We start from the raw sequence: 14,957 nt of genomic DNA on the forward strand, positions 1-14,957 counted from the left end.
GATTCTTCTTTTTTTTTTTTTTTTTTTTGAGACAGAGTCTCACTCTGTCACCCAGACTGGAGTGCAGTGGTGCGATCTCAGCTCACTGCAACCTCCGCCTCCCGGGTTCAAGCGATTCTCCTACCGGGTGTGGTGGCTCATGCCTGTAATTCTAGCACTTTGGGGGGCTGAGGCGTGTGGCTCGCCTGAGGTCAGGAGTTCAAGACCAGCCTGGCCAACATGGTGAAACCCTGTCTCTACTAAAAATACAAAAATTAGCTGGGTATGGTTATGGTGGCGCACGCCTGTAATCTCAGCTACTTGGGAGGTTGAGGCAAGAGAATCACTTGAACCCAGGAGTCAGAGGTTGCAGTGAGCAGAGGTTGCACCACTGCACTCCAGCCTGGGTGACAGAGTGAGACTATGTCTCAAAAAAATAAATAAATACATAAAAAGATGCCTCAGCCTCCAGAGTAGATGGGATTATAGACACCCACCACCACGCCCAGCACATTTTTGGATTTTTAGAAGAGACAAGGTTTCACCATGTTGGCAAGGCTGGTATCGAACTCCTGACCTCAGGCGATCCACCTGCCTTGGCCTACCAAATGCTGGGATTACAGGCGTTAGCCACCATGCCTGGTCAATCCCCTTCGAATTAAGTTGGTTCATACAATCCTCCATCCAACCTCATGGGATGATAGGTAATTTTCTCACAAGGGAATACTTGTTTTCTGAAAGGAGTTGTTTATAGGTTAAGCAAAACCAATTTAAGAGCTTTCAGCAAAGTAATATGAAAAGCTTCTGTTAATTTTGCCAGGTGAGAGACAGGGTCTTACTCTGCTGTCTAGGATAGAGTGCAGTGGGGCAATCATGGCCCACTGTAACCTCAAATCCCTGGGCTCAAATGATCCTTCCGCCTCAGTCTCCCACACAGCTAGGACTATAGGCATTTGCCACCATGCCCAGCTGTTTTGGTAGAGACAGGGTTGTGCTGTGTTGCCTGGCTGGTCTCTATCATGCTTGATCCCTACCCTGTTGACTTCAACAAGGATGGCACCATGTCCAAGAACTGAATGAGAGCCAGAGCTAGAAAATGAGACATAGAGCTAGGCGTGTGGCTCACACCTGTAATCCCGGCACTTTGGGAGGCCAAGGCAGGCGGATCACCTGAGGTTGGGAGTTCGAGACCACCGTGATCAAAACGCAGAAACCCCGTCTCCACTAAAAATACAAAATTAGCCGGGTGTAGTGGCACATGCCTGTAATCCCTGCTACTTGGGAGGCTGAGGCAGGAGAATCGCTTGAACCGGGAGGTGGAGGTTGCAGTGAGCCGAGATCACGCCACTGCACTCCAGCCTGGGCAACAGGAGCGAAACTCCATCTCAAAAAAAAAAAAAAGAAAGAAAGAAAGAAAATGAGACATAGGGTTTATTGAGGACTTAGATACAGGGCAGTCCAGGAGCGGCAGGCTGGAGAAGAAAACCACTATCATTTGAAAGAAGCATGCAGTTTATATAGTATTTTCACTTATCACCCTCCGCCTAGCTCAAAACAAAGGGCCTCATTCCAAGGAACAGGCCAGGGGTTCAGAAACCTCCAGGTTGGCCACTCCTGGATTTCTTCGTTTGGAACGCTGAACCAACACTCTTCTTAGACCACAGGGTCATTCTTAGGGTGTGCTTGAGTTACTGCTGTCAGATATATCTGTTATACAGTGTCGAACTCCTGGCCTCAAGGATGTTCTTGCCTTAGTCTCCCAAAACACTGGAATTAAAGGCATGAGTCCCTGTACATGATGAGATGGGCTTTTATTAACCTCTTCGTTAGTTTCATCAATCCAGAAGACAGGGGAGGGTGTGCAAAATAAAAATGTTAGAAAATGGGCCACACTTCACAAATTGAGATTATGTCTCCAGTTAAATGAGTTCCCCTATTGCTGTGTAATTCACAAGAAATTCTCAAAGAGGGAGTTACCAATTCAACACATATTTACCCATGACTTCCACGGTGGCTCTTCTGTAAGGAAATGCTTGAACCCAAAAAGAGAACATGCAGATCATAATCAGTTCATATTTATAATCTTGGGCTGGAGGCAAATGCATACAGTTTACCAAATATGAAAAGGTGAGGTGGGCAAAGGGAAATGCCCTTGAGATCCCTGAAAAGAAAGAAAATTCAGTTATACATTTGATACTTAAATATATGGGACACCACTTTGTTAAATTTCAAGAAAAAAACCAAAAGCATGCCAGGCACAGTGGCTCATCCTGTAATCTCAGCATTTTGAGAGGCCAAGGTGGGAAGATCCCTTGAGCTCAGGAGTTTTGAGAGCAGCCTGGGCAACACAGTGAGACCTAATCTCTACAGAAAAATTTTAAAAATTAGCTGTGCGTGGTGGCACATGCCTGTCCTAGCAACTTGGGAGGCTGAGGTGGGAGGATGACTTGAGTCCAGCAGGTCAAGGCTGCAGTGAATTGTGATTGTGTCACTGTACTCCAGCCTGGGCAACAGAGTGACACTGTCTCGAAAAAAAAAAAAAAGGGCCAGGCACTATGGCTCATGCCTGAAATCCCAGCACTTTGGGAGGCCGAGGCGGGCGGATCATCACAAGGTCAGGACTTCAAGACCAGCGTGAACAACATGGTAAAACCCCATCTCTACTAAAAATACAAAAATTAACCGGGCATGGTGGTGCATGCCTGTAATCCCAGCTACCCGGGAGGCTGAGGCAGGAGAATCGCTTGAACCCTGGAGGCGGAGGCTGCAGTGAGCTGAGATCGTGCCACTCCAGCCTGGGCAGACAGATGGAGACTCCGTCTCAAAAACAAAAAAAAATAAAGAAAGAATCAAAAGCAACTTTCTAATTCATTGCAGACGGGAGTATTTTTCTATTTAGTGACACACTTACCTAACCCATTTATGCCAAGGGATGCAAAAAATAGATATATATATATACACACATACATATATATACACATACATATATACATACATATACATACATGTATATACATATATACACATACATATATACATATATATACACATACACACACACACACATATATATACACATATATATATATTTTTTGAGACCGAGTCTTGCTCTGTCACCCAGGCTGGAGTACAGTGGTGCAATCCTGGCTCATGGCAAGCTCCACCTCCCGGGTTCACTCTATTCTCCTGCCTCAGCCTCCCGAGTAGCTGGGACTACAGGCGCCTGCCACCACGCCTGGCTAATTTTTTGCATTTTTTTAGTAGAGACGGGGTTTCACCATGTTAGCCAGGATGGTCTCGATCTCCTGACCTCGTGATCCGCCTGCATCGGCCTCCCAAAGTGCTGGGAGCACAGGCGTGAGCCACTGTGCCCGGCCACTTTCATGGGTTTCTATCAAAGTCTAAACTTACCACATGGTACAGTTTAAATATGTATAGTTTACAGAATGTCATTTATTCCTTATTATGGCTTTAAAGAATTGGTTCAAAAGAAAAATGTGGGCTGGACATGATGGCTGAGGCCTGTAATCCCAGCACTTTGGGAGGCTGAGGGAAAAGGATTGCTTGAGGAGTTCGAGGCTGCAGTGAACTATGATCTCGCCACTGTACTCCAGCCTGGGTCACAGAGCAACACCTTGTCTTAGAAAAAAAAAAAAAAAAGAAAAACATAGATTTTCTATTATTTTTGACAAAAATGCTTGACAACTATACAAAATCTCCTCATGTCCTAAGTGCAGCAATGAGTCTCTGCGGCAGCAAATACTGATAAGCCAGGAAGGCCATTTTCACCTGATTAAATTGGAACACTGGTTGGTCACAAAGACCACATCACTGGACTAAGAGATCTCCCTTCTCCCTATCCTCTTCCTCCTGCCAATGCAGGAATTGCCTTGAGGTGAACAGCCAAGAAAGGGTACAGGAATCCACGAATCCTTTGTATTATTTCCTTTGACAATGGCCTCAGCTACACAAGATTCATAATTATGGAGGTTCTGAGAATTTCTGTACCTGACAGTCCACCACATACATAGTAACTGAATCAATGTGGATGACGTGCATTCCAACTCTGTTCTTGCAGTGCCCTCCACTGCCTATAAATGCAGAAATTCTATAAATTATGATTTCCTGTTATAATCTCATAACCTGGGACACCACACTACGAAACTCTGGATATCAGGGCACATGGCTGCATTGCAGGACCTAGGGAACAGATTTCCCTCAGCAGTACTGAGCAGAATGCAATATCCTTTGTAAAAGAGAGGAAATTTTAGTGTCGATCTCAGAAGCATCAGAGGATGTCACAAACACTGTTCCCTTCTCAGGTTGATCTATAAACCCAGAAATTATTGGAGTATCTAGTCAACAAATAAGGACCACAAAGTTCTGGAGTCTTTGGAGGCCTTGGGCAGCCATGAAAACTATGCCACAAGTGAAGAGACAGTATATTCTGTCATCATACTGTCCCCTCTGAGGCACACAAAGTCTAGTGATCCCAACAAAAGCTGTCTGCCCCTTTATGACACCAGAACCCACTTGTTTCCAAACCACCCGAAAGAGTAAATACAACTCTCAAGACTGAAGGAAGCTTAAACAATAAGGCCTTATTCATTGCGCAAATCAGAGCAATGGGAAGCAGAATGTTCTTTGGTTGGAACTTAAGAGCCTAAAGAACCACATGAGACCCGCTGGGTGCGGTGGCTCACGCCTGTAATCCCAGCACTTTGGGAGGCCGAGGAGGGCAGATCACGAGGTCAGGAGATCGAGACCATCCTGGCTAACACGGAGAAACCCCGTTTCTACTAAAAATACAAAAAAATTAGCTGGGCGTGGTGGTGGGCACCTGTAGTCCCAGCTACTCGGGAGGCTGAGGCAGGAGAATGGCGTGAACCCAGGAGGCGGAGCTTGCAGTGAGCTGAGATCACGCCACTGTACTCCAGCCTGGGCGACAGAGCGAGACTCCGTCTCAAAAAAAAAAAAAAAAAAAAAAATCACATGAGACCCATAAGGTCCCTGAAAAAGGTAGTCCATCTTTTCAAGCTGACAGAAGACCCCTCTGGACCAATACTGAGACAGATCCATGGTCTCGCTCATCCAAAAGAAATGAGAAAGGAATGACAGCTGAGACTACTCACCAATTCCTCTGGCCAACGAAAGACAACCAAGGTTTACTTCCAGAACATCATGGGGTGAATGAATGATGCACGGTGAACACCTGCCTCGTGGCCGACATAAAATGGTTTTTGCCAGATAACCGACAGTCATGTCTGGCAAGGGAACCTGGCAGGGTGAAAAATGCCACACAGCTCCAACATAATTGAGTTTATGCAGATGCTGAAGGTATGTCAATTTAGGCAGATGGCTCCGTCATAAGGCGTCTCCTCCAGTGTTATGTTTTACAAGAAATAATATTTCCTGTATGTGTAGTGTTTTCCTTATGAGAACAATCTGTTATCCAATGACAGAAGGCAGAAGGCTTTCTCACATTCATCGCACTCAAGAGGCCCTTCTGCAGTGGGAGCTCTTCTGTATGTAATAAAACAAGACTTCTGCATAAAGAATATCCCACGTTTGTCACACTCATAAGGTCCTGATCCAGTAAGAACCCTCTGATCAAGAAGATGCACAGAGGTTTAGCTAAAGAATTTCCCAAATTTCTTTTCACATGTAAGGACTTCTTTCTGTGTGAACTCTCTGATGTCGAAGGAGAGAAGAGCTTCGATGAAATGATTTTCCACATTCACTGCACTCATAAGGCCTTTCTCCAGTGTGAACTCTCCTGTGTTCAGTAAGACTGAAGGTTTCAGCAAAGGATTTCCCACATTCGCTGCACTCGTAAGGCTTTCCTCGAGTATGAAGTCTCTGATGTTTAAAATGCGCAGACCTTCGAGTAAATGTTTTTCCACATTCACTGCATTCATAAGGCCTTTCTCCAGTGTGAACTCTCCTGTGTTCAAGGAGACTGGAGAAGAATTTCCCACATTCTCTGCACTCATAAGGTCTTTCTGCAGTGTGAGTTTTCTGATGTCGAAGGAGGGAAGAGCTCTGATGAAATGACTTTCCACATTCTCCACATTCATAAGGCCTTTCTCCAGTATGAACTCTCCGATGTCGAAGGAGGGAACAGCTTTGAGGAAATGACTTCCCACATTCACTGCACTCAAACGGTTTTTCTCCAGTGTGAACTCTCTGATGAACACGAAACCCAGAGCTGTCTTGAAATGATTTCCCACATTCATTACATTCATATGGCCTTTCTCCAGTGTGAACTCTCTGGTGTTCAATGAGGTGGGACTTGCCCCTAAATAATTTCCTACACTCCCTACACTCATAAGGCCTTTCTCCAGTGTGGCTTCGCTGATGCTGAATGAGGTTGCCCTTTCGACTAAAAGATTTCCCACATTCTCCACACTCGTAAGGTCTTTCTCCAGTGTGACCTCGCTGATGGTTCCTAAGGTGTCCCTTTCGACTAAAGGATTTCCCACATTCTCCACACTCATAAGGTCTTTCTCTAGTGTGAACTCGATGATGTTCAGTGAGGGTGCCCTTTTGACTAAAACATTTTCCACATTCTTCACACTCATAAGGTCTTTCACTAGTGTGACCTCGTTGATGTTGAATGAGATTGCCCTGCTGAGTAAAACATTTCCCACATTCTTCACACTCATAAGGTCTTTCTCCAGTGTGAACTCGTTGATGTTTAATGAGAGTACCATTTTGACTAAAAGATTTCCCACATTCTCCACACTCATAAGGTCTTTCTCCAGTATGAACTCGCTGATGCTGAACAAGGCTGCCCTTATGACTAAAAGATTTCCCACATTCTCCACATTCATAAGGTCTTTTCCCAGTGTGAACTCTCTGATGATTACTGACGCTATCATATTTGCTAAAGGATTTCCCACATTCCCAGCAATAACATTCCTCTCTAGAGGGAAGTCTCTGCTGTTGAACAAATACGTGTTTGGTGCTAGAATGTTTCATGCATTCTCCACAGCTGTAATGAGTATCTCCCCGCTGAAAGGGAGACTCACACTCAGGTTTGCTGTTTGACTTCTCCCCAGTGTGAGTGGCCTCCTGCAGCAGTAATCCTGAGCTGGGCAAAAAGTCCTTTCCACTCTGAATGAAGATAGATGACTCCTCTGACACATGGAACTTACACCTCTTCACAAACAATGCTTCCTCAGCACTGCTTCTATAGGGTTTCTCTCCAAGGTACTGATTCTGGTGCGGACGGTTTGAACTATCATACAATTTACTCCCCCATGCCTCACACCTATGCAGTTTCTGCTTGTGATGTGTCCCCTGATGATCTGCCAAGTGCAAAATGTCTCCCAAGATTGTGCCACACATTTCACAAGAGTGGGCCTTCTTGGGAGACACACCTGCCCCAGGAGTGCTGACCTGAGACACTCTTTGTATAGAAATGCTCTTCTTAGAAGGTGCCTCCTCATCTTCTGATCCACACCAACAACCTGAAAGCAAGAAAATGCTGATGAATTCAAGTTAATTCTGCTGGGAAGGCACAGGCCACCCACAAGCGTGTCTGACAAACCAAGGAATTACTCCATGGAAATATTTGCAGGAACAGAAAGTTGGCTTCACGTGGAAGATGAGGCTATCATTACTGGGCTATAAAGGTCACAGAATGTCGGCCTCATGATATGAAGGGCATTAGCATACATGCAACACAGAGAATTGAGCCAGGGTCTACAGTTTTTTTTTTCTTCTTGAGAGACAGGATCTCACTCTGTCATCCAGCACAGAGTGCAGTGGTATAATCTCTGTCTCCTGGGCTCAGGTGATCCTCCCACCTCAGCCTCCACAGTAGCTGGGACCACAGGCACAGGCCAATACGCCCAGCTACTTTTTGTAGAGGTGTGGTTTTGCCTTGTTGCCCAGGCTGGTCTCAAACTCCCAGGTTCAAGAAATCCACCCACATCGGCCTCCCAAAGTGCTGGGATTACAGGTGTAAGCCAATGCACCTGCTGTATAACTCTTTCCTTTGCAAACCACTTGTCTGCAGGAAATTATCTGATGACATGTTAATGCTATATAGAAGGCTATGTCCAGGCCTAAGAAAATGACTTACAAGACAACAGCTCTTGGTCAGAACAGTTTAACAATTTGCACACACTTGGCCGGGTGCAGTGGCTCACGCCTGTAATCCCAGCACTTTGGGAGGCCAAGGTGGGTGGATCACGAGGTCAGGAGATCGAGACCGTCCTGGCTAACACAGTGAAACCCCGTCTCTACTAAAAATACAAAAAAATTAGCCAGGCGTGGTGGCGGGCGCCTGTAGTCTCAGCTACTCGGGAGGCTGAGGCAGGAGAATGGCGTGAACCCGGGAGGTGGAGCTTGCAGTGAGCTGAGATCACGCCACTGTACTCCAGCCTGGGCGACAAAGAGAGACTCCATCTCAAAAACAAAAACAAAACACAATTTGTACACACTTGCTAATACACAATGTGTATGCCAGTATCGGACAGCACTCTAGAAGTAAACATGAGAAAATAAATGGGTGAGATGTGGAGTCCAGAGACTGGAAGATTCGTTGGGGGATGGACATCAGAGTACAAGTGACAAGGTGTACAACTGACAAATTTGATGCTCTCAAGAATGGAGAGGAAAAGACAGAAACAGTGCCTACTGGCCACAAAAATACTAGTCAAATAGAATAGGTTTCTGATATGATTTGAAGAAAATCTCGAACTAATGACCTCCCACCAGGTGCCACTCCTCAGTGACAGGCTCCCTCTGAGCACATCAGGCTGAGCCTGGATTCAACTGCCTCTTCTGCAGCACTGAGGACTCTCCATCCCACCACCACAATGATGAAGTACATGGAACCTGGATGATGTAAGTACTAAGGCAAAGATAGGGCAGAACTGGGGCAACTAGCCTCTGTGGCAGCAAACAGTGATGAGCCAGGAAGGCCATTTCCACCTGACTAAATTGAAATGCTGGCTGGTCACAAAGGCCACATCACTGGACTCCCTATCCTCTTCCTCCTGCCAATATGTGCTGGGTAGTTTTCAGCAACAGTGGTTCAAAACATGACAACACACAGGAAAGGAAACTAATTACTAAAAACAGAATTTCTTTTTTTTTTTTTTTGAGACGGAGTCTTGCTCTGTTGCTCAGGCTGGAGTGCAGTGGTGCGATCTCAGCTCACTGCAAGCTCCGCCTCCCAGGTTCACGCCATTCTCCTGCCTCAGCCTCCCTAGTAGCTGGGACTACAGGCGCCCGCCACCATGCCCAGCTAATTTTTTTGTATTTTTTAGTGGAGACGGGGTTTCACCTTGTTAGCCAGGATGGTCTCCATCTCCTGATCTCGTGATCCACCCGCCTCGGCCTCCCAAAGTGCTGGGATTACAGGCGTGAGCCACCGCACCAAGCCTAAAAACAGAATTTCTAAGGAGGGTCTTGCCTTTGGTCTATGTAGGCAGTGACAACGTGAGTGATGGCAATTCCTGCCACAGGCAGGCATCAAGTAATGTCAGCTAAAGGAAGGAAGTAGAACCTGGACACACAGGAGTCTCAGATCTGGACAAAGTCAAACAGCAACGCAGGGACATGCAAGGTGAAATGCATTAGATTGACTACAAGACACCTGACTCTGACTCCTTCCCCGAGAGTCTGCAGCAAAGCACATATTGGGACTGCTCAAGGAGAAAAGGTAGTACACAAACCTCAGACCTACCAACCACAAAACCTACCCAGAGAAGTGGGGAAGGAAGCTGTGCCCATGGTCCTGACATGATAAAAGACAGTCTTGCCAATGAGAAAAAAGGGGAAGGGCAGAGATCTATTCAGGAAATAGGGTAGGGTGTGAGGAACTTACCCAGGGAGGATATAAGTACCCAGTTCTCCAGCATCACGTCATGGTAAAGGCATCTCTGAACCTCACTAAGGAGACTCCATTCCTCCTGGGAAAAGTTCACAGCCACATCTTCAAATGCCACAGTGCTCTGCTATGATGGTGACAGATGAAACCACAAACAGCTCCTATGCTGAGGTGCCACAATCCACCTCTCCCACACCCCCACCCCCTTGCCCATCCTCCTCCCAAGATCCTCAGCACAGAGGAGAAACTAGTCCACTGGTGCCTTTGTCTCTTCGTGGGCCCACTGGTCACTCAGTATAGCCATTAGCAATTAAGAAGTAGGGGAAAAATAGGGATCTATGCTGTGCTTGTTTTTTTTTTTTTTTTTTTTTTTTGAGACAGAGTCTCGCTCTGTCACCCAGGCTGGAGTGCAGTGGCATGACCTCAGCTCACTGCAACCTCTGCCTCCTGGGTTCAAGCAATTCTCTGCCTCAGCCGCCCGAGTAGCTGGGATTACAGGCACCCACCACCACTTCTGGCTCATTTTTGTATTTTTAGTAGAGACAGGGTTTCACCATCTTGGCCAGGTTGGTCTTGAACTCCTGACCTCGTGATCCACCCGCCTCAGCCTCCCAAAGTGTTGGGATTATAGGCGTGAGCCACCGTGCCCGGCTATGCTGTGCTCTTAACATAAAAGGGTCCACGCCCTCCTGACAGCTAATGCCTGTGGTATATCCGAGCTCACATAAAGCCCAGTGCAGTTGCCTGGGTCCATTAGACATACTCCCTCTCTAAATACACATCCTTCTTTTTTTTCTGAGATGGAGTTTCGCTCTTGTTGCCCAGACAAGAGTGCAGTGGTGGGATCTCAGCTCACTGCAACCTCCACCTCCCAGGTTCAAGCAATTTTCCTGCCTCAGCCTCCCAAGTAACTGGGATTACAGGCACCCACCACCACACCTGGCTAATTTTTGTATTTTTAGTAGAAATGGGGTTTCACCATGTTGGCTAGGCTGGTCTCAAACTCCTGATCTCAGGTGATCCACCCACCTCGGCCTCCCATAGTGCTGGGATTATAGGCATAAGCCACCACACCCGGCCTTACACATCATTCTTTAGACAGCACAGGCACATGTCATGGCCAGCCCAACATGACATCCCCCAACCATCAGCTTCTTTTGAGCCTTAACACAAATTACAGTTTTGGTTTCTTTTAGTCAGGTTCTCCTTTGGTCGCCCAAGCTGGAGGGGAGTAGTGTGATCATGGCTCATGGAAAGTTCAAACCCCTTATCCCCAGGCCTCAGCCTTCTGTGGAGATGGGATCTTACGTATGTGCAACATCAACCACTTTCTTTTAAGAGATGGGGTGTTGCTAAGTTGCCCAGGCTGATCTCAAACTCCTGGCCTCAAGCAATCGTCCCACCTCAGCCTCCCAAAGTGCTGGGATTACAGCATGAGCCTTCAAGCCTGGCCAACAAAGTATTTTAATCCCCTTCTTTTCCTTCTACTGCTGTGAGTGGGATTCTCCCCTTAGGGTTATAGCGTTGGGGAAACAATTGACACCTGAGACTGTACAGATGCCATCCACGGCAATTTCAAAATCAAATAACTCACAGCCTGGCAGAGAGGGCCACATGGGGGTTGCACTGTGGACAACAAATGGAAACCAGGGACAGTGTTATGCACACTTTGTAGGATGAAGAGGGTGTGATAGCCCCTGATTTCTCAGGAGGGTGCCACTGACTTACTTAAATAATTCTGAGTAGAAATGGAATTGAAACCCAGTACAAAGTATAATAACCAGAAACTGTGCCTGATCCCTTAATGAAAAGGGTTGTTAGGCCAGGATACATTATCCAATAGAACAGAGTGGGAAGGGGATTTGTGCTCAGGCCATTTGAGGTCATACAGTATCACCACACACCAAGGTTGCACATCACATTGGGCTTTCATTTTCGGCCTTATGCCACAATGTGGCTGACAGAATTCAGAGTATGCTTGGCAAATTCAAACAGGATCCAATATTACCACAGAATTCTCATGGCTCCCAATAGCAATGTAGTCCCAAGTCATTCTATGAAGGCCTTCTTGCATGGCTCCACACCCCCACAGAACCAGGTGGGGCTTTAGATATCCATGGCCCTATTCCACTTCCGTGTTGCACTTGGTGACCCCTCTACAATGACGACTTTCCTCTGTCCACCTAGAGTCATTTAAATCCCACTCCCTTGTTATGGAGAATGGTCTAAGAAAAGTGGAAAACAAAAGAAAAAAATAAATAAAATCCCAGCCCATCAGCTGTCCACCCCAGGCCTAATGTCTGTCACAGATAACCAAATTTACCCTGAGCATGTATCCACCAGGCCGAATGAAAAGCCCCAAGCACCAACAAAGTTTTCTCAAAATCTTGGTGAGTCCACAGAGTGGTGAATAAGTACCAGCCTTGGGCCAAGTGTCATCTTCCTTCAATTATTTCTATGCTTCTGCTTACATCTCTTATCTATTCTACCCTTGGAAGCCTATGCCCCCTGACAAACCATGTTGTCTGACATACCCTATCTTCATGAGCCCTTGCCTCCTTCTCCTGTGGCAATGTCAGCCAGGGACCCAAGCAAGAAATTCAGCCCTCAGCCTGCAACCACCCCTTCCTGGCCCCCACAAAAGATTTACCATGAAAATTTGAAGTGTGTCAATGTCATAATGGAGGCTAAACTATCTCAGACTCTTAACATGGTCAAAACAACATTCTTCATATCCCCAATGAATATTATACCTACTACGTGCTCATCTCAGTTGATGCAGCTTCCATCACTGCAGATGCTAAGACCAAAAACCTTGTGGTCATACCTGATTCCCCTTTCATGCCCTCACAGTCCATTAGAAAATCTAGTTGCCGCCTGGGCTTGGTGGCTCACGCCTGTAATCCCAGCACTTTGGGAGGCCGAGACGGGTAGATCACGAGGTCAGGAGATCAAGACCATCTGGCTAACACGGTGAAACCCCATCTCTACTAAAAATATTAAAAATTAGCCGGGCATGGCCGGGCTTGGTGGCTCATGCCTGTAATCCCAGCACTTTGGGAGGCCGAGGCGGGTGGATCACAAGGTCAGGAGATTGAGACTATCCTGGCTAACACAGTGAAACCGTCTCTACTAAAAAATCCAAAAAATTAGCTGAGCAAGGTGGCGGGCGCCTGTAGTCCCGGCTACTCGGGAGGTTGAGGCAGGAGAATGGCGTGAACCCAGGAGGCGGAACTTGCAATGAGCCAAGATTGTGCCACTGCACTCCAGCCTGGGCGATAGAGCGAGACTCCCGCTCAAAAAAAAAAAAGGAAAATCTAGTTGCCATTTTACAAACTGTGAATCTTGAATCCAGCCACAGCTCCTTACTCATTAATATGGTCCAGTAACCCTCACCTGCATTATGGCAGGAGTTTAAACTCTGATCCTCCTTCCTCCTCCCTCAAACACAGTGTGTTCTCTTCTTTGCAGCCAGATGATGCCTGCAGACAAATGGGACTGTGGTAACATCACCTCCTCGCCGCCCTCTTGCCTCCCCACCAAATTTTTATCTCTAAGCATTTCATGACCTGGTACCAACTCTGTAGTTAACCTTCAAAGTATGTTTACATGGGTTGACAGAAATGGGAATACCTCCATACATCCTGTGTCATGGACTTAGGATTCTGGGTTTAGGGTTTCTCCAGTGTTCTCAGATCAAAGGACTGAAAAAATGGCAAGTAAGAGTCCCAGGACATCACAAGCTAGAGAACATGTGAATGAAGAATAAGGTCAGTGAGGGAATGGAACACCCTCTAATTCCCTCTGTGGGTTCCTTTTTTTTTTTTTTTTTTGAGCCAGAGTTTCGCTCTTGTTGCCCAGGCCGGAGTGCAATGGCTCACCGCAACCTCTGCCTCCCGAGTTCAAGCAATTCTCCTGCCTTAGCCTCTGAGTAGCTGAGATTACAATCATGAGGCGCCACCACGCCTGGCTAATTTTGTATTTTTGTTAGAGACGGGGTTTCTCCATGTTGGTCAGGCTGGTCTCGAACTCCCGACCTCAGGTGATCCGCCCGCCTCGGCCTCCCAAAGTGCTGGGATTACAGGTGGGAGCCACCTTGCCCGGCCCCCTCAGTGGGTTCTTTACGTGCTTTTGTAGCCAGGAGTGTCTGAGGGGAAAGCAGACGTTACAAAGGGGATCTGATAAGCTCAGGTCTCCTTGAACCTTTTCTTATCGCTGGAGCCAGGTGACCTCGGACTGGTTGTCTGACCTGCGTGTCTCAGTGCAAAATGTCATCTCTACCACCTATGTGATCTATCAACAAAGGAGTCAACCTCCCAGAACCCTAAGGTCCTCATCTCCTCTACTATGTTCTTCCTTTGGCCTTTGGGAAACCTTAAAAGCCTGGACTTGGATCGCATCCCTCCTTTCTTCGAAACTCTCCATGGCTTCTAGCGTCTTCACAGTGAATACACAGCCCCCAGCCTGCTCTTCCAGGAGAAGCTTCGCCTCACACGTTGTTCCCTACAGGCGCCTGTGGACCCCCAGGTTCCATCCTCCCGACTCTGTCCTTCTCCAGGCCATAGCCCGCGCCGGTCCCTGTGCCTGTCGCTCTCCCCACCGCATCCCACAGGTGTCAGAAACAAGGACCTCTCCAGCGAACGCCTCAGTGTCCCGACGCCGGGTCCGGGCTGCAGACCTGTGAACAGTCGCCGCTCTCTCGCTGCTTCAGGACTCGGGTTAGGATGAGGTGACCTGAGGGCAGGGAAGGCACAATTACCTGAGCCGGGAGCCTCAGCGCGGCCGCCGCCATCCGAGTACGCGGGGAAAGCACTGCTGGGAGCGGCGGGCGCCGTTACGGGGCCTAAGATCTGCCTCTGTGCAGCAAGAAGGACTCTTCACCTTCTGGGTTCAGACACCGCGGTTCGGACCCATAGCTCCACCGCCTCTCACCTCACAAACCGCAGAAACACACCCAACATTAACCAAAATGGTCGCTACCAGAGAACGCTGAGAATCCCGCCACTACGTTACGTGCGCACACAGAAACGCCTTTATTCTGAGCCCTTACTGGTTCTGTCGCGCTGTCATTCAATGTAGAGCTTTCTGGGTAATGTAGTTCCCCAAGTTCCAAGGTAGTAAAGCTGCCGCTTCC

The 14,957-nt window shown here is 47.4% G+C and overlaps 1 protein-coding gene across 12 annotated transcripts; it reads right to left on the reverse strand.

The window, feature by feature from the left end:
- Positions 1-1,771: 1,771 nt before the first annotated feature.
- ZNF418 (zinc finger protein 418) lies at positions 1,772-14,940 on the reverse strand. 12 transcript variants are annotated; one of them, XM_055370811.2, is made up of 6 exons: positions 14,756-14,939; positions 14,453-14,557; positions 13,220-13,305; positions 9,821-9,947; positions 5,112-7,451; positions 1,772-2,140 (listed from the first exon to the last, which is right to left on the reverse strand). In XM_055370811.2, exons 3-5 carry the CDS (start codon positions 13,223-13,225, stop codon positions 5,638-5,640), a joined length of 1,947 nt encoding a protein of 648 aa, XP_055226786.1. In that variant the 5' UTR covers positions 13,226-13,305; positions 14,453-14,557; positions 14,756-14,939; the 3' UTR covers positions 1,772-2,140; positions 5,112-5,637. The 12 variants fall into 12 exon arrangements, with proteins under 12 accessions (XP_055226786.1, XP_055226782.1, XP_055226785.1 ...); XM_055370807.2 differs by having other exon boundaries at positions 9,821-9,950; XM_055370810.2 differs by having other exon boundaries at positions 13,457-14,557.
- Between the last annotated feature and the right edge of the window lie 17 nt (positions 14,941-14,957).

The sequence above is a fragment of the Gorilla gorilla genome, chromosome 20 (genome assembly GCF_029281585.2).
Source record: "Gorilla gorilla gorilla isolate KB3781 chromosome 20, NHGRI_mGorGor1-v2.1_pri, whole genome shotgun sequence".
NCBI classification, from domain to species: Eukaryota; Metazoa; Chordata; class Mammalia; order Primates; family Hominidae; genus Gorilla; species Gorilla gorilla.